This window comes from Amphibalanus amphitrite, unplaced genomic scaffold, assembly GCF_019059575.1.
Source record: "Amphibalanus amphitrite isolate SeventyFive unplaced genomic scaffold, NRLGWU_Aamphi_draft 000331F_arrow, whole genome shotgun sequence".
Lineage (NCBI taxonomy): Eukaryota > Metazoa > Arthropoda > Thecostraca > Balanomorpha > Balanidae > Amphibalanus > Amphibalanus amphitrite.
In genome coordinates this window covers 602,112-624,159 of record NW_024881826.1, presented here as the reverse complement: position 1 = coordinate 624,159, position 22,048 = coordinate 602,112, and the positions used below count along the sequence as shown (strand labels likewise).

Sequence of the window (22,048 nt, the reverse complement as noted above, 5' to 3'; positions counted from 1 at the left end):
ATAGCCCTATTTACGCCCTTTCTGGTTAATTCCCTCAGATTTGACCTAACGTCAACGGTCTTGCCTGCAGGCGGCAAAAACTGCCAAAATAACCGATTTTTTTTTCGGAAACAGTGCTTCTGCAATAACTTTTGGCCCAAGCCTTGCACGAGGCTACTTTTACTGGCATCGTGTTCCTCTCGTCAAGACGCATCGAATCAACTATAACTTAATCTTGAAAGGTCAACTTGAAAATTTGACCTCAGGTTAAGGTCATGACCTGGCCGAAAATAGTCATGTTGCATATTAGTCGATCCGTATCCTCAACCTGAACACATCTAAGGCGTTCTCATCGCTCTAGCATGCCTCTATCAAAAGTTATTCGCGAAAAACTGTTGCGATACCATTCGTGACCTTCAGATGCGTCTGCGCAACAAGCTCTGCTTAGCGTGCACTCAAAACTTTTTTACCACCTCCTGGAGGATTCATTTTCACCAAACCCGCAAGATAAGAGTATATTGAAAGGGTACCTCGCTGCTACCATTATGTGCATGGTAACGGTACGTGGTTCAATTGAAGTTATTCGCCAGCAAAGAGTGTTATTACCATGTAAATATCAATATTACTCTCGCAATCCTAGACATGACGAAAACTCTTTCCTCCTGGGTATCGTGCCTCGTGTGCAGGTGGTCGTTTCATGCGTGGATCTTGTTTACCCTCGTGAAGACAATATTTGAAAGAGTATCAATCAGCCAATCGAAAACGAGATCGGCCGTTTGAAGTTTGAAGGCCGCGCGCATCTGTCAGTTTTCCGTCGTTGGTCTCCGAGGGAGGGTGTGAGCAGTGTCGGTGCGGCGCCACGTGGCCGTTGGTGATTGTGCTTGTGTGCTGTTCATCGCCTATAGAGCCTCTGCGGACATTTTATTGTAAGTACCGATGTGATAGAGCATTGCGTGCTGTTGAGTGGTGCTCGTTTAATCTGGCTAACAGAACCCCGTGCACGGCCACGTGGCAGAGTGTTGTAAGTAGGTACATACATTTTGTTGTGATGCATTTTGTTGGCGACTTAGAAAAAGCCATGCACTGTAGTGATGCAGTTTAATTATCCCACGTAGAAGGGCGACAATCCAGGAACGCTGCCGTTCACTTCAAATGTTGTGCGCTGTGCCTTATCCAATTCGAGGGAGCTTTATTATTATTTATTTTCAAGTATTCATTTGTAATCTGTGGTTGAGTCTTAGGTCCGAAAGCCGATATTTAAAATCACATGTTTGCTATATTTAAGCAAAACATAACTCAAAACAGGCACAAGCCCGGCCGGCCCCTGCTCTGCCCAAGGCCATATATAGTGCTCTGCCGACTCTCTCCTCTGGTCTCTGGTCAGCTGTCGCTGCCCAAGCGGGGAGCGGGGTGGCGTTGCCCTAGCAACAGTTGCTAGGAGACGGCCGACGGCCTCCTCCCGCGGACGGATGCGGGCGGCGAAACTCAGCCGTCTATTAGACGGCTGAGTTTCGCCGCCGGGGCCCGCATCCGTCCGCGGGAGGAGGCCGTCGGCCGTCTCCTAGCAACTGTTGCTAGCGCTCCCCGCTTGGGCGGCGTCTATACATTTAAAGTGTTCATATTTAAGTTGTATTCAAGTTGTATCGTAATGTTTATTTACCGCGTGTGCATCGCTGAACGCTTTGTTCACTGAAAACTTTTTTTCCATTTCCTGAAAGGTTAACCCGCCATAGCATGGTATGCTTGACACACAGACGTTTTTTACCACCCTCCAGATGGTTAATTTTACTCTTTCATGAAGAGTTAACTCGTCAGTGAGGGGTAACGTGACACACAGACGTTTTTTACCATCTTCTGTATGGTAAACTCTTTTGATTTACTTTCGTCTAGAGGGTAACATTTCCGAAGTTACACGCCGTGGAAGGGTCACTCTTTAACTGACCCTCCTCTTAAGAGTAGCATGCCATCTACTCTGTGATTTACCCTCTTGCAGAGAGTATACCCTTTTGGCTTACCCTCAGTCAAATGGTAATGCTTACTCTTCCCCAAAGAATTTACCCCCCAGAGGATGGTAGCTTGACACACAGACGTTTTTTAGCACCTTCCAGATGGTAAATTTTACTCTCTCATGGAGCGGTAACTCGTCAGGGAGGATTAACGTGACACACAGACGTTTTTTTACCATCTTCTGAATGGCAAACTCTTTTGATTTACTCTCGTCTAGAAGGTAACATTTTCGAAGTAACACGCTGTGGAAGGGTAACTATTTAACGTGACCCTCCTCTAAAGAGTAGCATGCCATCTACTCTGTGATTTACCCTCTTACATAGAGTATATCCTTCTGGCTTACCCTTAGTCACATGGTGATTTTACTCTTTCCTTTAGTGTAAACCCCCCAGAGGATGGTAACGGGCCCACAGACGCTTTCTTCAGAAGCTTCGCGAAGCTTCTGATAACCGGAGCTAATCAGCATGCTTCAAGAGCAACACTATATATTTGGCATTCCGTACAAACAATACGAGGGGTTCACCAGCCATGAACATTGTGAGACTCTCCACTTATTCATACGGAGTTATAACTCCGTATGCCCATCGAATGAGACTCTCCACTTATTCATACGGAGCTATAACTCCGTATGATTAAGTGGAGAGTCTCACAATGTTCATGGCTGGTGAACCCCCCGTATTGTTTTTACGGCATGCCAAATATATTGTTGCTCTGGAATCATGTTTTTAGTTGATGAACTCCGGTTAACAGAAGCTTCGCGAAGCTTCTGAAGAAAGCGTCTGTGGGTCCGTTACCATCCTCTGGGGGATTTACACTAAAGGAAAGAGTAAACTTTACCATGTGACTAAGGGTAAGCCAGAAAGATATACTCTATGTAAGAGGGTAAAGCACAGAGTAGATGGCATGCTACTCTTTAGAGGAGGGTCACGTTAATGAGTTACCCTTCCACAGCGTGTAACTTTGAAAAATGTTACCCTCTAGACGAGAGTAAATCAAAAAGTTTACCATACAGAAGATGATAAAAAACGTCTGTGTGTCACGTTACCCCTCCCTGACGAGTCTACTCTCCATGAGAGAGTAAAATTTACCATCTGGAAGGTGGTAAAAAACGTCTGTGTGTCAAGCTACCATCCTCTGGAGGGTAAACTCTTTGGGGAAGAGTAAGCATTACCATATGACTGAGGGTAAGCCAGAAGGGTATACTCTCTGTAAGAGGGTTAATCACAGAGTAGATGGCATGCTACTCTTTAGATGAGGGTCACATTAAAGAGATACCCTTCCACAGAGCGTAACTTCCGAAAATGTTACCCTCTAGACGAGAGTAAATCAAAAGAGTTTACCATACAGAAGATGGTAAAAAACGTCTGGGTGTCACGTTACCCCTCCCTGACGAGTTTACTCTCCATGAAAGAGTAAAATTTACCATCTGGAAGGTGGTAAAAAACGTCTGTGTGTCAAGCTACCATGCTATGGCGGGTTTACCCCCCAGGAAATGGTAAAAAAGTTTTCAGTGTGGGCTCCGGCTCTGTCAATCCGTCAATTCAAACAATCGAGCTGAAATTTATTAAAAAAAAGGCCTCAGGGGCATAAACAGGGGTCGAGGACACCATAACGTGTGTCTAAAGTCTAAGTTATTCAGAGATGGGAGTATTTATAATGGCTTTCGTCCAAAAGCGGCGCATTTAAGTTTTCTCCCATTGACTTATAATGGGGAGGTCGCAAAATTGACATGACCTTAGGTCATCGATATCGAAATTCTGAGATAAACATTTTGTACATGCTATTGCTAATCGCTGAAAGCTTCAAAGCGATCGGTCAATCGGTGTAGCTATGACAGACATTGAAACTTTTTATGACGTGAGATCACTTCAAGTGACCTAGTGATCTGACCTTGAATGACCTTGGTCTGAAATTCTCACAACATTAAGGTGTGCCAAGCGCCGCCGTTTTTTGAGATATTCGCAAAAAGCCACAGGGGGTGTTCAACCCCCCCCCCCAGCAGAGCACCCCCCAGCAGGGCGAGGGTTAAACACAGTCACAAAGCCAGGTATGCTATCGACATGAAGCACTCAGAGGGTGCCAGCGTGGTGCCTGACGTTTCCAAGGAGAATGGACTGCCGCTGTGGCCTGTGTCGGTGAGTGGACTGCCGCTGTGGCCTGTGTCGGTGAGTGGACTGCCGCCGTGGCCTGTGTCGGTGAGTGGACTGCCGCTGTAGCCTGTGTCGGTGAGTGGACTGCCGCTGTGGCCTGTGTCGGTGAGTGGACTGTCGCTGTGGCCTGTGTCGGTGAGTGGACTGCCGCTGTAGCCTGTGTCGGTGAGTGGACTGCCACTGTGGCCTGTGTCGGTGAGTGGACTGCCGCTGTGGCCTGTGTCGGTGAGTGGACTGCCGCTGTGGCCTGTGTCGGTGAGCGGACTGCCGCTGTGGCTTGTGTCGGTGAGTGGACTGCCGCTGTGGCCTGTGTCGGTGAGTGGACTGCCGCTGTGGCCTGTGTCGGTGAGTGGACTGCCGCTGTGGCCTGTGTCGGTGAGTGGACTGCCGCTGTGGCCTGTGTCGGTGAGTGGACTGCCGCTGTGGCCTGTGTCGGTGAGTGGACTGCCGCTGTGGCCTGTGTCGGTGAGTGGACTGCCGCTGTGGCCTGTGTCGGTGAGTGGACTGCCGCTGTGGCCTGTGTCGGTGAGTGGACTGCCGCTGTGGCCTGTGTCGGTGAGTGGACTGCCGCTGTGGCCTGTGTCGGTGAGTGGACTGTCGCTGTGGCCTGTGTCGGTGAGTGGACTGCCGCTGTGGCCTGTGTCGGTGAGTGGACTGCCGCTGTGGCCTGTGTCGGTGAGTGGACTGCCGCTGTGGCCTGTGTCGGTGAGTGGACTGCCACTGTGGCCTGTGTCGGTGAGTGGACTGCCGCTGTGGCCTGTGTCGGTGAGTGGACTGCCACTGTGGCCTGTGTCGGTGAGTGGACTGCCACTGTGGCCTGTGTCGGTGAGTGAACTGCCGCTGTGGCCTGTGTCGGTGAGTGAACTGCCGCTGTGGCCTGTGTCGGTGAGTGGACTGCCGCTGTGGCCTGTGTCGGTGAGTGGACTGCCGCTGTAGCCTGTGTCGGTGAGTGGACTGCCGATGTGGCCTGTGTCGGTGCCCAGCACGGCGAGCGCCTCGGCCCTCGCCACACCAGGTCCGGCGTTGCCGGGTCCCATCCGCACACCATCGCCGGCCACCAGGTCCGGCGAGCCCAGCACCGCACAGTAGCTGGTGTCCGGCGTCGGCTGCGTGCATCGGCACTGGCAGATGTTGACATTTCGTATATCCGCACACATCGAATAGGCACACACGCGCTCATTCAACTTTTCAGACGAGACGAGCACAAGGATTGAGGAGTGTCGTTTGAAGGCAAGGGCCAAGGGGTAGTGGCGTGAGTGAGAAGCAGCGACACATTGATATAACATTTGCTCCAAATGTCCTTGAACTCATGCGGGTTCCCATTACTTCAGGTAGGTAGTTGCAGATACCCAAACGTTTCTCGGCCGCCAAGTAGTTTAAAATAAAAATAAAAATCAAATTCATGAGAACCCTACCTTTTTAGCTGTCAATGCTAATTTTAAGTCCTGAATACTGCTATCGATGCCGATCTACAACTGTGAAACTTCACTGCTCATGACCAGAGAGATGGCAAATGTGCAATCGCAGGCAGTGATGTCACTTTGCCTGTAGCCCCTGTACACTGTACAGGCGCTTCGGTGTGACCTTGACGGCCCATGTGTCCATTTCTGGTCATTGCTCAGCGCGCGGCGGGCCGCGGACCGGCCTGGTAAGCCGGCCTGGAGACCGGCCGTGCAGGATAATCCCTGCCAGTCCGGCTCTGTGTCTGAGAGCCGGCGAGGGACGCCGGCACTCCTCCGAGCGCGCCAGCGGAGCGGCTCGCCGCCGGCGGCCGTCCTCGGCCCACTCTGCACCCCGGCTCCCGAGGCGGCCCGGGCCGGTGCCGCCCGTGGCCCGGACAGCGCTGGCTTACAGCCACATAGAAGTGGATTTGCAGCTGAGTCGTGATTAGATTGGAGATTGTTGTCAGCTCCAGCGGCCACGTCCTGTTCTCTGTGGGAGACTGCGACAGCTGGAAAAGGGGTGAAGGTCACCGCTCGTCCAAGGCACACCGGTCGCTGCCACAGTCGACCAACAGCGCAGTGTCGCAGAAATGCCATGTCAACACTTCACAGGTCAGCGTCTGAGACCGGTTTCAATACATAACGGCAGCATCGTCATCAGAATGAAAAAGTGGCAGGTAGAAAAATGACTTCGGTGGTTAGAATTAATTGATGCTGAAAGGGGTGCGTCTCAGGGACGTAGCCAGGGGAGGGGGTTACGGGGGCCATGCCCCCCCCCCCCCTGAGGGCGAAAAATAAAACGAAATTGAATAAAAAAAATAAAAACAGCTGCACCACACCCCCAAAAATAGTGGGCCGAAACCGAGGAGCTTTCCGTTTTTGGAGGAGGTACGACCCTAGGCCGCGACCTGTGGCCTAGGGTCGAATTGAATTGAAGTTCGGGTCGAAATGCGACCCGAACGACGAAGAAGGGTCGAATGCGAATTGAAGTTCGCAGCCCCCCCCCCCCCCCGGCCGGACCGGACCACGAATCAGATGGCCCAGCACCTGGCGGAGACCATGATGAACGCTAGTGCACGTCGTATCCCTCGAGGAGCAAGAGCGGACCCCAAACCGTGGGCTGCCGACCCCGAGCTGGCTGCGGCGGTGGCGGAGCGCCGGGAGGCGAGAGCAGCTCTACGCCGATCACCCACCGACCAAAACCGCGAGACCTGGAAGCTCAAGAAACAGCGCGCGTCCGCCGCGGAAGAAGCAGCCAGGAAAAAGTCGTTCAGAAAATTCACATCTGAAGAGCTAAACAAGCCGACAAGCCTCGGTCGTGTCACCAAAGTTCTATGCAAGATGGAGGGTGCGGTTCAGACATCCGCCCCAGGCCAAGCTGTCGACGGTAACCGCGGTCGCGAGGTCAACGTCAGTACAGTCCTCTTCTTCCCGCGTGGTATGGATTATCTTTCCGACAAGATCGAAATTACTCGAAGGTTATGCTATCAGTCACTTGGAAATCATAACCACAAGTCGCGCGATCTTCCAAACTATCGCGTAGGCCCAACATAAGACAAATTGTACTCCTAATAATGGGGCAAGGAAAAGTCGCCGCCAAATTGAAATAAAGTTTTGATCAATGACGAGCCCAATTAAAGTAGTGTAGCCTCGCATGTTTTAGTTGTTAACGAGTGACTGATACCATAGCCTAATTGGGTGTGATGTATTGTCAGCTTTGTCGAAAAAGAAGAGTACGGCTACCACGCAGCGAGACCAGCACTGTACCGTTGTACATTCATATCTCACAAGCACAGGCACAGGGGATTATTTTGAACGGATATAAAAACAATTTCTAATGCCAGTCGTATTTAACCTACGAGTTGTTGGGGACCTTAAACGCCCCCACTTTTTTTCGCTACGCTAAAAACTGTGCGCCGCAAGCGCGGCAATTTTGGGTACCTGTAGTGTTATTGCCACTGAACTCTATAATGTGGAATGCGCATCGGCCGCCAGATGGTGTCCAACGGTGCCGCCATGTTGCGCAGACCAGGAAGCGGTCGCCGCCTGTGTTGGGGAATAGGGAATTCGGGACCTCGATTTACGTTTGCGGTCGCTGCATCCGTTACGTTCAAGCTATGTGGACACGGAACCCGGCATCTTACGCAGAATTGAGTGGAGAACAAGATGAAACCCTAAAAAATCCTTAGATACAAGGAACTAATACGTTAAACCCTTATAAATCAATGGGGAAATATGAAAATTGCTATTTTGGCGCCGAGAATGATCTGAAACTATCTCAAGCATATAGAATCATGATTTCATGCAGTCTTTGCAAGATTCTATGCTTCATATTTGCATTGTTGCCCTTGCGTGACGTCATTTGTGACGTCACAAGGGTCACAATTTTCCTTCAATAACTCCCGATCAAATTGAGCTAGCGAGTCAGAAAGGCCACCAATGGACTCAGGAAGACCTGCCGAATCGAATGATATGCGACATGACCTCTTTCGACCAACTTCGTGACCTGAGGGTGCTGACCTGACCTTGACCTGAGGTCAACACCCTAAGTTGACCTGACCGGAACAAAAAGTATGTCACTCGATGCGCCTGAGCTAGCTGAACACGATGATGCCAAAATCGCGGCTCTACGGCCATTTTTGGCGAAGTTATTTACCAAAAACCGAACCCGTGCCTTAGATCACTTGACCTGACCTCAGAGGCCACTGGTTGACCTGAAACCCTTACAGCGGGTTCCTACCAGTCACTCTGCATTATACTTTGCCGCAAACGACCACTTTACCGCTTAATTCTAGTTTAATTAGCGGCGCATTAGCGAGGTGGGTTCAATCAACCCCCTCGGCCGGGGCAAATGTAGGTCCGGCGAGTAAATTTGAGGAATTCTGAAGATACGATCGTATTCCCCACTCAATTCTGCGTAGGGTGCCGGGTTCCGTATCTACGTAACATGAACGTAACGGATACGGCGGCCGCAAACGTAAATCGAGGTCCCGAATTCCCTATTCCTCAACACGGGCGGCAGCCGTTTCCTGGTCTGCGCAATATGGCCGCCACCGTTAGACACTACGGCCAATAGGGTTGAAGCGGCAGTGCTCCCCTGTGGTTATTGCCCATACAGGATCTAAATGGCGTTGCGTTCGATACGAATCAAACACCAAACACATTTTAGCTCTAAATTTATACTGGCGAATCAATGAGCCCACTCCCCCAAATCCTCTACCTTGGAGAACTGGCCTGCTTCAACTGTTAGTTTTGTTAGCGTATAAAGTGCTGGTAATGACAGATAATTTTCTCCCTCCAAATCGGTAATAGACAGGCCAGCCACTACTTGAGTCGGTACGGAAACGGCCCGATCCACTGTCGTCACTCGTCAGTGTCAGATGACGACCGGGCAAGTGTTTCAAATTAAGCTTGTGCATTAGTGACGTGGATATGAATGAGTGCGTCGACCCGCTATCAAGAAAGGCGAACGTCGTGCAGTGGCCTGATTCACTCTTAACCTTTACAGCCACAATGGGTAAAATGGCTCCACACTTCGATATGCGACACGAAGTAACCTAGGCCCCATCAGCTTCGCCTTGTGTCCTCGGTTGATATTGAAGCGACCCGCCTCGCTGATTCACTGGTCCACCATGTTCATGTAATGCAGTTGGATGACTTCGATTGCACGCACATCTTGCCTAGTGATGTCAATCGGTTACCGAAAAGATATGCTGACCGATTCGGTAATCGGTAGGTCAGGCCCCCCAAAAATCGGACACTTTCGGTCACCCTGCCAGTGAAACCATTTTCAAAAAGAGAAAGTATTCCATTTTTGCCTAGTTAAAATGAAATTTATTGGGATGTTAATGGTAAAGAGTTGCAAAATTTCCCCCAAAGGCTACAAGAGATGCCACATTTTGGCAACTTCAGTAGCCATCCCACTCAGCAGGCAGCAGCCACCCATTGTCCAACCACAACTACAAGCAGGCTGATTTTGACTCCGTTGGCCCCACAAGTACACGCAATTTTGAAACTCAATTCCAGTCTGTTAAAATGTTACCTGTAGGGGAGAGCGGGGCCAGTTGAACCACTTTTTGTATATTGACATGCACAGCGAGATCTAGTTGTCATATCGAAAAATGCACAATGCCATGAAAAAATATGCTCTTTTGGCTTTATTTTAAGATATGTAAAATTATGTTTCAAACATATTTTGCTGCCAAACGCATGCTTATAAAACAGCTCTACGCCCGTTTCAAATGACCCCGATGTGAGGGTCAATTGAACCAGCCCATGGGGTCAATTGCACCTATCCTTAACAATGGGATGTTTTCCTCTTTAAGGCCACTTTCTTAAGGAGATATTTTGTCTGGTTTACTTTTCCAAATGGTACATTCAATAGGTCGTTGGAAAGCTAAAAGTGCAAAGTTCCTCATAATAGGTGACATAAAGCACATAGACTATGGTAAAATGGGCGGATGAGAAAAAATAGAAATATCTCAGGCTATAGTGTGCTTTCAAGCAAAAGGCTGGAGAAAAAGGAGTCAAAAATTGAGCTCTATTAAACTACTATTTCAGTTTAAAAGCTCATTTCAAAGGTGGACTATTTCCTTTAATGTTTACAGCCCCTGAACAATAACCATTGCAAAGGTCACTGGGGTCAATTGAAACGGCCTGTGGCCCTGTTTCAACTGACCCTCAGAAAAGCGTTTCAATTGACCCCATCCGCTCCCGCCATCTCGCACGCGCCGTAAAGCACATGTCAAACGAGCTGGAGGGACGGCATCATGCTGAATGAAGGGCCAAATAAGGTGTTATTCCGGAGCCAGGAGTTCTTCTTTCAGCAAACAAAGGTATATGAGATATCACAAAATATTCATAAAAACGATTTCTCCCAAACGCCCCTCAAAAACACAAAAACAATTGTCAAATCAAAATTACCGTCCGTTTGCCGCCCAAACGCCGTTGACAAAGGAAGTGATCGAGCGCGGATGCGCAGTGGTGTCGGCAACGCCATATGTTGCATATTGTTGAAAATAAAGCCATGTGTCATCTGACCCCGTGTTTCAACTGGCCCCGCTCTCCCCTAATCAAAGAGATACTGCCTACAAAAATCATTAAAGTCATCTTAAAAGGCAAGGAGAAAAAGAACTTGAATTAATGAAATGTGTTTCTGAAGACTGGACAGTTAGCACTTAGCACTTAGCAGTGATCACATTCACATTTCACAGGTGTTCTTCTATTCCACATTCTCCTTAAATATTGCAGGTACCAGCCAAATGTTTGAAATCTAGATGACCACCACATAAAAACATAGGAATCTTGATAAAAACTACAGATTCGGCATGTCCGCTTTCTGGAATCTTCCACATCATCTCCAAACACATGGGTTATCAAGGATTTCGAAATAGATGCGCCATAATAGAGGCTATTTTTTTAAACCAGCTGATTAAGTTGCTAAAAAAAAAGTTTTGGATTCCTACATGCTGCCTCGTGAATTATTTTATTGATGTAAATGATCCAACACGATATTGAATCCTAATGAAATCAATATTGTGAGTGTAATTCACAACAAGAAAATTAATTTCCCTTCAATAATTCAACCAAAAGGGCATATAAATAAATATTACGTCATCATCTTGCATCCTTCCGTTAGGGAAGAGGATCCTAAAAGTCAATTCTTGGTTCTTCTATTATTTTGCGCCGCTTTGTATTCATTTTGTCTGCATATTGTGTTTTCTTGTAAAGAAAAGACAAAATGCCAGTTAAATATATTTTCATTTCATTTTTGGGACGAAATTTAGGCTCAGGGCTACCTAATACCTGCCTTTTCAGCTGGATTTTCAGTGTCAAATTCTTTGTAGAGTATCTCAGACCACATCTCAAGACTCAAGGCCAGTTTCCAAGCAGTGTTGATGTGTTTTGTGGGGTTTTGATTCTGCCTTTTCTCCTAGGGAATGCTGTCATGTCAACATACCTATTACCAACCATTTGACTTACTAATTGATCGTGCTTTTGCAACATGAATGAGTATTCTTCCTTACATAGACCACAGTAGATTCTTGACAATTCTAATTAACCAAATCTGTGAAATGCTGAGGTCCATGTGTAACCACTACCCTTAGCAATGTAACTTCTACCACAAAATGTATTTTGCAGTGGCTAAGAATTGACTGAACTTGGACTGAAATACCATTTCCCATTATTTTCCATAAGTTTAATTTTGGGGTAGAAAAATAGCAAATAGAATTCCGGTCAAATTTCGGTCAAATTTTGGCTTGGGGTGTTATCGTTCGGTATTCGGTCGGAAATTTATCTCAATTTTCGGTTTCGGTCGGTATCGGTCACGCATTTTTTTTTGGAAAATGACACCACTAATCTTACCGGTCTCTGGCGGCACAAACTTCGCCTGTGGGCTGTGACCACTGCGAAGGCACCCAAAGCAAAATGAATTTCTAATAACAAATGACTTCTTTTCTTCTGCCGACAACTCCTTCAGCTTAGCACACTCGGGGAGGTAATGCGAGTTGTCCCCGCAAAACAAACGTGTCGAATAATCATGCGCGTGTATCGCTATTACTAGTGACTCCTGATTTTGTACCATAGAAAATGATCCATTAATATGCTTCTTACCGTTTCCTCGACTGCCATCGCAGGGGGATGTCGTCCCGGTTCTCCCCATGTATTATTCGCCAATCAGCTTAACCCGCGCCCTGCTGGGGGGGGGTGTTTGAACACCCCCCCTTGTGGTTTTTCGCGAATATCTCAAAAACGGCGGCGCGGAGCGCCGCCGTTTTTGGTACACCTTATCATACATCAATTCTACACATGTTGTGAAAATTTCAGACCAAGGTCATTCAAGGTCAGGTCACCAGGTCACTTGAAGTGACCTCACCTCATAAAAAGTTTCCAAGGTCTGTCATAGCTACACCGAGTGACCGATCGCTTTGAAACTTTCAGCGATTGCTAAGAGCAACAGCATGTACAAAATGTATATCTCAGAATTTTTATATCGATGACCTAAGGTCAGGTCAATTTTGCGACCTCCCCATTATAAGTCAATGGGAGAAAATTGAAATGCGCTTCTTTTGGACGAAAGACATTATAAACACTCCCAAACACTGAATTACAAGTGGTTTAGACACACTGAACATGAAAATGGTGTCCGTGACCCCTGTTTATGCCCTGAGGTCATCTAAGGTCACGAATGGTATCTAACAGTTTTTCGCAAATAACTTTTGATAGAGGCATGCTAGAGCGATGAAAACGCCTTAGATGTGTTCAGCTCGACGATACGGATCGACTGATATGCAACATGACCCTTTCCGGTCAGGTCATGACCTTGACCTGAGGTCAAATTTTCAGGTTGACCTTTCAAGGTCAAGTTATAGTTCTTTCGATGCGTCTTGACGAGAGAAACACGATGCCGGTAAAAGTAAGCTCGTACAAGGCTTGGGTCAAAAGTTATTGCAGAAAAACTGTTTCCGAAAAAATCGGCTATTTTTGCAGTTTTTGCCCCCTGCAGGCAAAACCGTTGACGTTAGGTCAAATCTGAGAGTATTACTCAGAAAGGGCGTTAATAGGGCTATCGAATGCGCTTTTCCGCGGCGCTGTAGCTCTATTGGTTCCCGAGTTATGCGTTGGCTTCTTGGAAATTGTCGACATTCGACCTGGAAATCGGCGAAATTTTGCCTTCAATGACCTCTGGTGACCTGACCTTTGACCTGACCAAAAAATTGACCGAAGTGATTTCGTCATTATTTTTGACGCTCTTTCGAACGCCGCCTTCCGCGTATCGCTACGTGGCCCAGGAGCCGAGTTACAAGGGGGGGTGTTCAAACACCCCCCCCCCAGCAGGGCGTGGAAATCCAGGACCCCCAGCTGGGCGCGGGTTAACACTACCAGTGACGTCACTGGTGGATCGCCAATCGGGGGCCGGCCGGCCGGCCGAGCCCGTAGAAGGCCAAACGCAGACGTTTTCAGAAAAGCGTAAGCCGTATCAAGCCGTATAGACTATAGATACAGTCATGGATGGAGTTTTGCTGTGATTCGGCTCTCCAAGAGTGCGCCAGCGGACCAGGACCCGGATACAGGTCATAATGAACCGGCATCTGATAAAATCCGCTCACGGCTTAGCAGCCGACTTCGACCCTTCGCCCTCGTAAAACACAAGAGCTTGCCGGTCATCAATCCACCTGCATCTCCTCATCTGCTTACTGCCTATATCGACCAGTTACTGCAGCCGTTTTGGAGCGGCTCACGGCCGATAACACGCCGGGCGTGCGCTAGCCGCCGGTGCTAAGCGCTAACCATTGAGTGCACGTGGCCGACTGCCGCCCCGATGGTGCCTGCCCCCGGCACCTACACCGGCGCGGCGCTGCTGACCCATGGGGGGGGGGCTGCTAATTAGTTGAGCCGGAATTGGGATAGAAGCCGGTATGGGATTGGGATAGAAACTCAGCGAGACTAAGGGATTGTGTTGTGCCTTCGGTTGGCCCCCAAAAATCACCGGTGTAGTGCCCTCAGGGCCGTCGGTTATGAAGCCTTTGGAGGCACTGGTGTGGGCCCTCACAGGTAGGTAGTAGGTACCGGTGTGAGGCCCTCAGAGGCATTGGTGCGGGGCCCCAGAGGTGCCACTGTGGGCCCTCTGAGGTGCTAGTGTGTGGCCCTCAGAGGCGCCGGTGAAGGTCCTCACAGTTACCATTGTGGGCCCTCAGAGACAGTGGACAGTGGAGTGTGGGGGTCATCACAGTCGGGTGTGGGACCCTTAAAGCTGCTGGCTCGAACCCTTTATAAACCGACAGGGGCCCTCAGAGACCGACAAGGGGCCCTCAAGAGGTCTGCGGTGTCTTCAGGAGCCCTGTGGAGTCCTCAGAGACCAGCAAGGTACTCTCAGACGCCGGCTGGGGCCCTCCAGAGTCGTCGGTGTGGGGCCCTCAAAAGTCACCGGTGAGTGACCGTCCGATGCGAAGGTCCCGTCTTAGGCCGTCAGAGGCTCCGGCGTTGAGCCCTCAGAGCCGCCGATATATGGCCTTAAGAAGCACTGGTTTGGGGGTGCCGGTTGAACTGAGAGGTGGCAGTGTGGGGCCCTCAGCTGGGCACCGGTTTGGGGCTTTCACAGCCGCCGGTGAGGGCCCTCGCAGGCGCCGTTGTGGGGGCCTTCAACCATTGGGTTAAGGGGCCATCACAGGTGTGTGTGGAACCCTTCGAACTGCTGGTCCCTGATAGGCCGGTAAGGGCCCTCAGAGGCCGGCAAGTAGCCCTCAGAGGTCGCCAATGGGCCCTGAGAGGCCGGCAAGGGGCCCTCAAATGCCGACAAGGAACAATAAAAAGCCGGTGTGTGGCTTTTATGGAGAGAAGTGTGGCTATTCGGAGCACATAAGGTGTTCTTTCGAACCCTGTGGGGCCCTTCTGAGCAGGGCTGCGGAGTCGATGGATTTCAGGGTGACTCCGACTCCGACTCCGACTCCGACTTCAAAAATCGACTCCGACTCCGACTCCAACTCCGACTCCGACTCCGGACGGCGGACGGTTCTATTAAAATCCATATCATGATATTGAAGTTCATAACGGAGATGTTTTTATCTTGCCTGAAACCATCTCTTGTGCGTTCCAAGGCTATGCCTTGCAATTATGCATTAAAAATAGCGTGCAGAATTAAGAAGCAGGCTCTGGGGACTTCACCGTCTTCTGCTGCTTTCGCTGAAAACGTTCGTCCAAAACGGCAAAATTGCCTTTTTTCGACAAAATCTAATTTCTAGCGCAGTATCGTCAATTAAACAGGTGCACAACGTCAAATCAAATTGACGTTGAGCCATGCAGCGTTAACTCCGACTCCGGAGTCGGAGTCGGTAAGATTTTGGCGACTCCGACTCCGACTTCGACTCCAAGCAGAACTGTCGACTCCGACCGACTCCAACTCCGACTCCGACTCCGACTCCGCAGCCCTGCTTCTGAGTCGAAAATGCCAGCGTGGACCCTCAGCCGCCAATTGGCGTCGCAGGGCCCCTCGGGCCCGAGAGGCCCCCTGATCCGATGGGGGCACGTGCCCCCTCCCCCCTCCGGGTGCAGATAGAGAATGCAATTGGCGGTGCGGGCCACGACAATTGCAATCGTTCCTTCTCCCGTCGCGAGGTCGCCCATCCGACCCATATCCCAAGATTGTCAGCCCTGGGGCTCGGGTCGCCAATGCATCGGCAAGGAAATCAGCTTTAGGTGGGTAAAAAAGTTATTAAGAGTCATTAGTTGTCGTTACGTTCAGTAATAACAACGATAAAGTGCCAAATATACCAGACGTACGGCTTGGAGCCGGGCGCCGCGCGGTCTCCACCAGTGACGTCACGCTAATGCTTAGCGACCGGTCCATTGGAAATCGCGGGATGATTCTACCTCTCTTATACGGCCTTGTGCCATCGTACATGTGCTGCCCAAAAGATGCGTTTGTAGCGACTCTCGCCTCTTTCATCACAAATTCGACTAGGTCTTCAAAAACTGCGGAGCGCCCATGAGTTTCTACGAGATCATCGACGCGCCTGCGCCATCTATTTCGAAGTAAGCTAGGGAGTTTTTCTGTAATATTCCGTAGCCTAATTAAATGGGATGCATTTCCCAATGCATTTTTACAGCTCATCAGAAGAAGCGCAAATTTGTCCAAATCTTCACCATTTCCAAAGTCCATTCGTTCTTCGTCATTAATTTTATCCATGAACGCCGCTGCAATAGTGCTCGGCTGACCATAACGTTCGCGTAGGATTAGCATTGCCTGCTCATAGCCGTCCTCAATATACAGGGTGTCCCAAAAATAATGTCACACCTTTCCATCGACAATTTCATGAAAATAACAAACATAAGAGGCGCGCTTTTCTTACATATGCATCCCACCTTCTCCCTGATGCAGGCAAGCATACGGTCCGGGGCCTCAGACATCAACATGTCTAGCTTCTGTGGACTGATCTTGGACCAGATAGATCGAACGTTCCTGGTCAGCGTGCGTTCAGGTTATCCTGGCGCCGTTTTGCTCACCTCTTACACAGGACGGTCGCCCAAAGATTTTCTATCGGCAACAGGTGGGGCTATTCACCGGCCATTTGTCCTTCTTCCAGAATGCTGGGAAGTTCGATCTATACCAGTCCTTCGTCGTTCTATCTCGATGTGCCGGGGCGCCGACTTGTTGAAAGCGAGACCGTATGTTGAAAGATGGCCCTGGACATGTTCAGCAGAAGTTTTCGGCTGGAAACGTGGCTTGTTGGGCTTCAGCTTTAGAGACATCCTCCGGTACCGATGGATTATCAATTTGAAGACTGGATGACTATTGGCAATAAGCCTCCTTGCCTGTTTCCTTGTGGATAAGCCCGTCTTTAGCTCCGCACTTCGCGATGACGATCTGCGCCATACCCGGCTGGCGGAAGTCTTCCTGCCGCGACCTAGCTTGTTCCCAGGCGTAAATTCGTGGCTAGAATGTAGCGTATATGGTCTGGGAGCCAGTACCGGTGAAATTATATTGATATTGCGCAGTAGAAGGCAAAACAAAGGTTGTGGAAGAGTGGACATTAATTTTGGGACACCCTGTACATACAACTGGCAACGATAGTGAGCGGTTTGCTGCACTAACTAAATTCTGTTCCTAGATAATGCAGCTTTTCACTGTCGTCTTCTAGCTTAGACGCAATCTTCATCTCAAAACTGTGAATAATTGTGCAAACTGAGTAATGTCACCGCCAAATTTAATTTCTATAGGAGGAAGACGCATCAATGCTGCCGTTTTTTTCTCTTTCTGCCTTCAGCTCAGAATGCACATCATCTCAAGAACCTTTTAGATGCCGTTCGTTCAGCGGTAAATGGAGGCTGGGCTGTGAGCCGAGGGCCATATCTGTCTGCGTTACGTGTGAATGTTGAATTGGGCACTGTGATGTGTATGTGGTTGGTTGGCTGGTGCTGGGCTTACACCGCCATTTTGACTCATATAAGCCTTCCGTCCCGCGCCTAGATTCGAACGCACGATCTTTGGATCACGGTGCAGGCATCCTAACCACTACGCTACCGCGCAGGGCCTCGGCTAACATGTTAACTGGTGGGCCAAATGGCCCACCAGTGACCCGAAATGGCCCACCAGCCTCAAAGATTTGGCCCACCAGTAATTTTCCGAAAATATAAGTTTTCACATTTTTCACATTTCAAATTGAATTAGCAGATCTTATCGTAGGTACATTTTCAGGCTGCAAAGTACCCATCGGTGAAACATATTCTTGTGAAAAACTTCAACCTATTGTTTGCAATATCCTCTTGGGGTAAAAAAGTCACATAAGCATCTGCCGCAGACCAGTCGGTTACAAGAAAAACTACGAATAAAGAGCAGACCAGTTCAGACGGTCGGGAATAAGCCTGCGAGCGATCTCAGACGGCTCGCCGATAGACACGATATAAGCCAGAGTCATGCATAATAGCTATACCTAATGCATCAAACTAGAGGTAGTGTCGGCGACTTCCAGCCGATTGAAGTCTGCAAGCGATATTATGCGTCTTCACGACCGGTATGATGCTTACATTCACACATCTGACCAGTCGGACGAATTTCGAACCGTTCACAGTCAGCGTTCCAAAATTTTCTCATTTGGGCTGAAGATGACTCTCAAGAATAATAATGGATAATTTTCCGCTCTCACATTTTGGGTGGCTAGAATTTTCCACTCAGACACCCAAGAGAAATCTGAAGTTTGGGACACTGTTCATCAGAAGTGTACATAACTTATTTAGAAAATATTGTGGTTGCGCAGTGCGCTTGGGCTTTTGAGTCAGTTTTCCATGCGACACTAATAGGCTTATGATCATTTTCAGAGATGTTGGGGTTGCTGCTACAACCTCCTTTTGGGGTTCCTGCTACAACCCACTTTATATATTTAAAGTTGCACTCGTGCTGTTCACAAATCCTCCCGATCCACCCGACAACGCCCGATCCCGTCCGAGCGCTTCCGAATCTCCGACTAGTCGGCGAGCGATCCACTCAGGGCTCGCTGATTTTTAACATCTGACTGGCCGTAAGTTATCGTCCAAAGTTTTATAATCTGCGTCAATATTTTGTGCATGCTTGTGCGATTTTATGTGCACCGCGGGAGCATCACCACTGAGAGGGATGTGGGTCCCTACTCTCTCCTCTCTCTGAAGAGTCGGGGGGGAGGGAGGGGGTCGAGCCCCGTTTTTTTTTTTACTTTTTTTAAATGCCATCCTCACGTTTTTTGCAGAATAAAGTGGCCGAATTCCACTTTATTCTGCGATTTCTCCCCAGATCTGGGGAGATATCGAAAATGGGAGGGGGGGGGCTATGTCTACGAAGGTCAGTCCATGTCGCTGCCCAAGTGGCCCACCAGTCAAAATTCCTTAGCCGAGGCCCTGCTACCGCGGCGGCGCAGCGGCCGGCGGAAGGGAGACTGCGGAGGCATGGGGGCTTTTTTTACACATTTTCGGAAAAACTAATGGGTTTAGTGAAAAACTGATCTCAGATAATTCGAAGAAAAATGTCTCGTCTTTCAGATGATGCACCTAGTTTTGTGCTATTTTTTAGCAGTTCTACAGTGCTTCAAAAATCGCCCATTTACATGGGACTCAAACGGGACGTAAGACTTGCCCCCAGATGACGTCACGATCAGGTAGAATCGCCGGACGACCCTCTCGCGTATATAGGGCCTTGGGCCGGGGCGGTGGCTCGATCTTGCTGGTCGAGTTCAAGCCTTCCCTGCAGTGCGACGACTTCGTCCGCGTGGAGGAAGTTGTGCAAAATGCACGTGGCGTGCACGATCTTGCAGACGTGCTGGACGTTTACGTTCATTGGCCGACGATACATCCGCCAGGTTTGTGCGAGAATGCCGAAAGTGTTTTCCACGATGCGACGAGCCCGCGAGAGGCGGTACTTCAATACCGTGGCTCGGACTTCAAGCCTTGCCTCTGTACGCCTGGGATACGTCTAACGTCATACGGCCGCATGATAGCGGTGGTGAGCGGGAACGCCTCGTCGGCGATGACGACGTGCGGCATGATAGCGTTGGTCCCAGGCAGGGCTTTGGGCGGCGGCAGCTGCAGAGTCGTCTCGGAGGGCGGCGGTCAGGTCGCTGCGGCGGAATACGCCGCCGTCCGATTCCCTGCCGGCTCTTCCCACCGACACGTACACGAATCGATAGTCGCCGTCCACGGCGGCCAGAACAGTGCTGAAGGTGTGCTTATAGTTGTAGTACTCACTTCCGGTGTTGGCTGGCGCCTGCAGGACAACATGCTTCCCGTCCAGCGCGGCCACACAGTTCGGGAAGTTCCACCGGTCTCGGAAGTGGGCCTCGCTCCTTTCCCAGGTGTGGCGAGTAGGGGAGGCCAACACCTCCGGACCGACGGCGGCGATGATCGCGGCACACGTGTCGTAAACTATGGCGCGGACCGTCTTCTCTCCCAGGCGGTACGTGGGAGCCAGAGCCGAAAACTCCATTCCTGACGCCAGGTACCGAAGCGTAACGGCCAGGAGCTGCGCGGCGTCGATGGGCTCTGAAGTTGGTGTGTTTTATAGTGATATTTGACCCGATCTTGCTTAGAAGAAGCTCAAAGGTGAAAGTCAAGGCCGCAGTGAAAGTGTTGCGGGCCATCCGGAAGTATGTAGGTGCGGTGCCATTCAGGATCGCTGGTACGCAGCTCTTGAACGAGGTTGAAAAATTCACCCTGAGCTCAGCGGCGGCGGTTCACATCAGCGACCCAACCCTTGTGCCGACGTTTCGGACGGCACTCCTCGTCATATTCAATCATTAATAGCTCGGCTTGGGCCAAACTTAAGCCGACGTCCATTCTCGATATATAAAGTATAGAAGCAATAACAAGAAAAGGTACTACCTGAGATGTTTTGTTTACATTTGTTTTCCTGACGGCGGTATTTGCTTCGTATGTAACCACTGAACTCTAATAGCGCGGCTCAAAGGACCCGCCAGTCGAGGCCGTATACAATAGAAAGGAAAAACACAATTACTAGCTCGCCTGCCCGTCCAGTTACTTCGTACTAACCACGGTGAGTCAGCTGCCTCTGACAGCTACGTAACATGTTACGAAGGCACCAAAACTATTTCGTAAATGTTCAAATGGTTGCTAAATTCGAATTCCGCTCCAAAAACTAGCCCAGAAACATGTACAACTCGAAAAAGTGAACCGAGGTCATCAAAGGTCAGTGACCTGACCTGTCCTTGACACCCACCCTAGTGTATGGGACCAACATCATATCACATGTTTGAACGTTTGAAACCACGAAAAGACGGCAAACGCGCGGCTAATGCGGGATGACATACGCCAAATCGCTATTACGGCCAAACATTGTCTCGAAAGATAGGTCACAGTTCAAAGGTCATTTGGGTCAGGGTCATGAAATTTTAGGGGTAGGTGTAAAATTGATCAACCCGAAGGTACTGAAAGGTTCGTCGTGATCGGCCGCTTTTTACGCGAGTTATTTGCGAAAAACCTTAGGGGGGCTGCATCAATCCTGTGCCAGCGAGGGTTAACCCTCGCCCGTAAACGGCGATCTGCCACCTTCGCCCATGCAGGGGGGGGGTTGGTGCGACCCCCCCCTTGGCGTTTGAAAACGGAGCGTTGTAGAGCTTAGCGGAAAAGACCAACGGATTGCTCTCGCCGAGATCTCGCGATTGGTGGTATATTTTTTGGTCCTAGGTCAACATTTGACCTACTTTTGACCGGTCAAAGGTCAAATTTTCGGAAAAATAGACTTTTTCAAATTTTCCGCGGCGATTGCGGCAAAACGGTGGGAGATATCGACTTGAAACCTTCACTATCGTGTTCCTTGATCAATTCTCTATCGTTTGGTATGTATTTCGTTTCCCTAGCTCTAAAAATGGCGCGTTGGGAGCGCCGGAAGTCGGCAAGGTCACAGTCGGCGGCAGAAATTCGAAAAATCAAAATTTAAATTTTTGAAATCTGATTGTATTTTTGGATTTGGGATGTCCATTTGCTCCCTATAGAAGCTAATATTGCTGCATATTCCCATTGAGGTGACAAGAATTAGCAAAATAGTGGTTCGGGCGCTTTTCAAAAATAGTACCGGACGCTGTTCCTCTTGTGACGTCATAGCTCCGTGACCTGACCTGACCCGGTCAAGTTTCTTATACCATATGATAGCCAATACTTGCCCCAACATGCATGGGAAGTTTCATTACGATCCATCAACCGATGTCCGTACCACCGGCAGGAAACCTCGGGCGTTGGCACTCAGTTTGTGAAAATCCAGCCGGAGGCTGTTCCCTTTGTGACGTCATAACTCCGTGACCTGACATGACCCGGTCAAAATTTTTTTATCAAAAGATGCGCAAGATTTGCCCCATAAGGTACCCAAAATTTGGCGGCGCTGCGCGCCGCCGTTTTTGCACTATTTCCGAAAAACCTCAGGGGGGGGTTGCACCAACCCCCCCCCTACATGGGCGAGGGTTAAAATAAACCAATGACGTCGTTCATTTTTTA

At 49.5% G+C, this 22,048-nt stretch overlaps 1 protein-coding gene across 1 annotated transcript; it reads right to left on the bottom strand.

Moving 5' to 3' along the window:
- Window positions 1-4,021: 4,021 nt before the first annotated feature.
- LOC122388683 (trophinin-like) lies at window positions 4,022-20,027 on the bottom strand. Its single transcript, XM_043379975.1, has 3 exons — window positions 19,710-20,027; window positions 5,002-5,242; window positions 4,022-4,833 (listed from the first exon to the last, which is right to left on the bottom strand). The coding sequence occupies exons 1-3, from the start codon at window positions 20,025-20,027 to the stop codon at window positions 4,022-4,024; spliced, it is 1,371 nt and encodes a 456-aa protein (XP_043235910.1).
- Window positions 20,028-22,048: the final 2,021 nt, after the last annotated feature.

Excerpts from the sequence above, each read along its gene's own strand:
- LOC122388683 (XM_043379975.1), bottom strand. The coding sequence starts at position 20,027 with ATGGAGTTTTCGGCTCTGGCTCCCACGTACCGCCTGGGAGAGAAGACG. Across the intron at positions 5,243-19,709 it reads ATCGATTCGTGTACGTGTCG|CCGACGCCGGACACCAGCTA; the intron begins GTGGGAAGAGCC and ends CGATGCACGCAG. Across the intron at positions 4,834-5,001 it reads CGACACAGGCCACAGCGGCA|GCCACAGCGGCAGTCCACTC; the intron begins GTTCACTCACCG and ends TCACCGACACAG.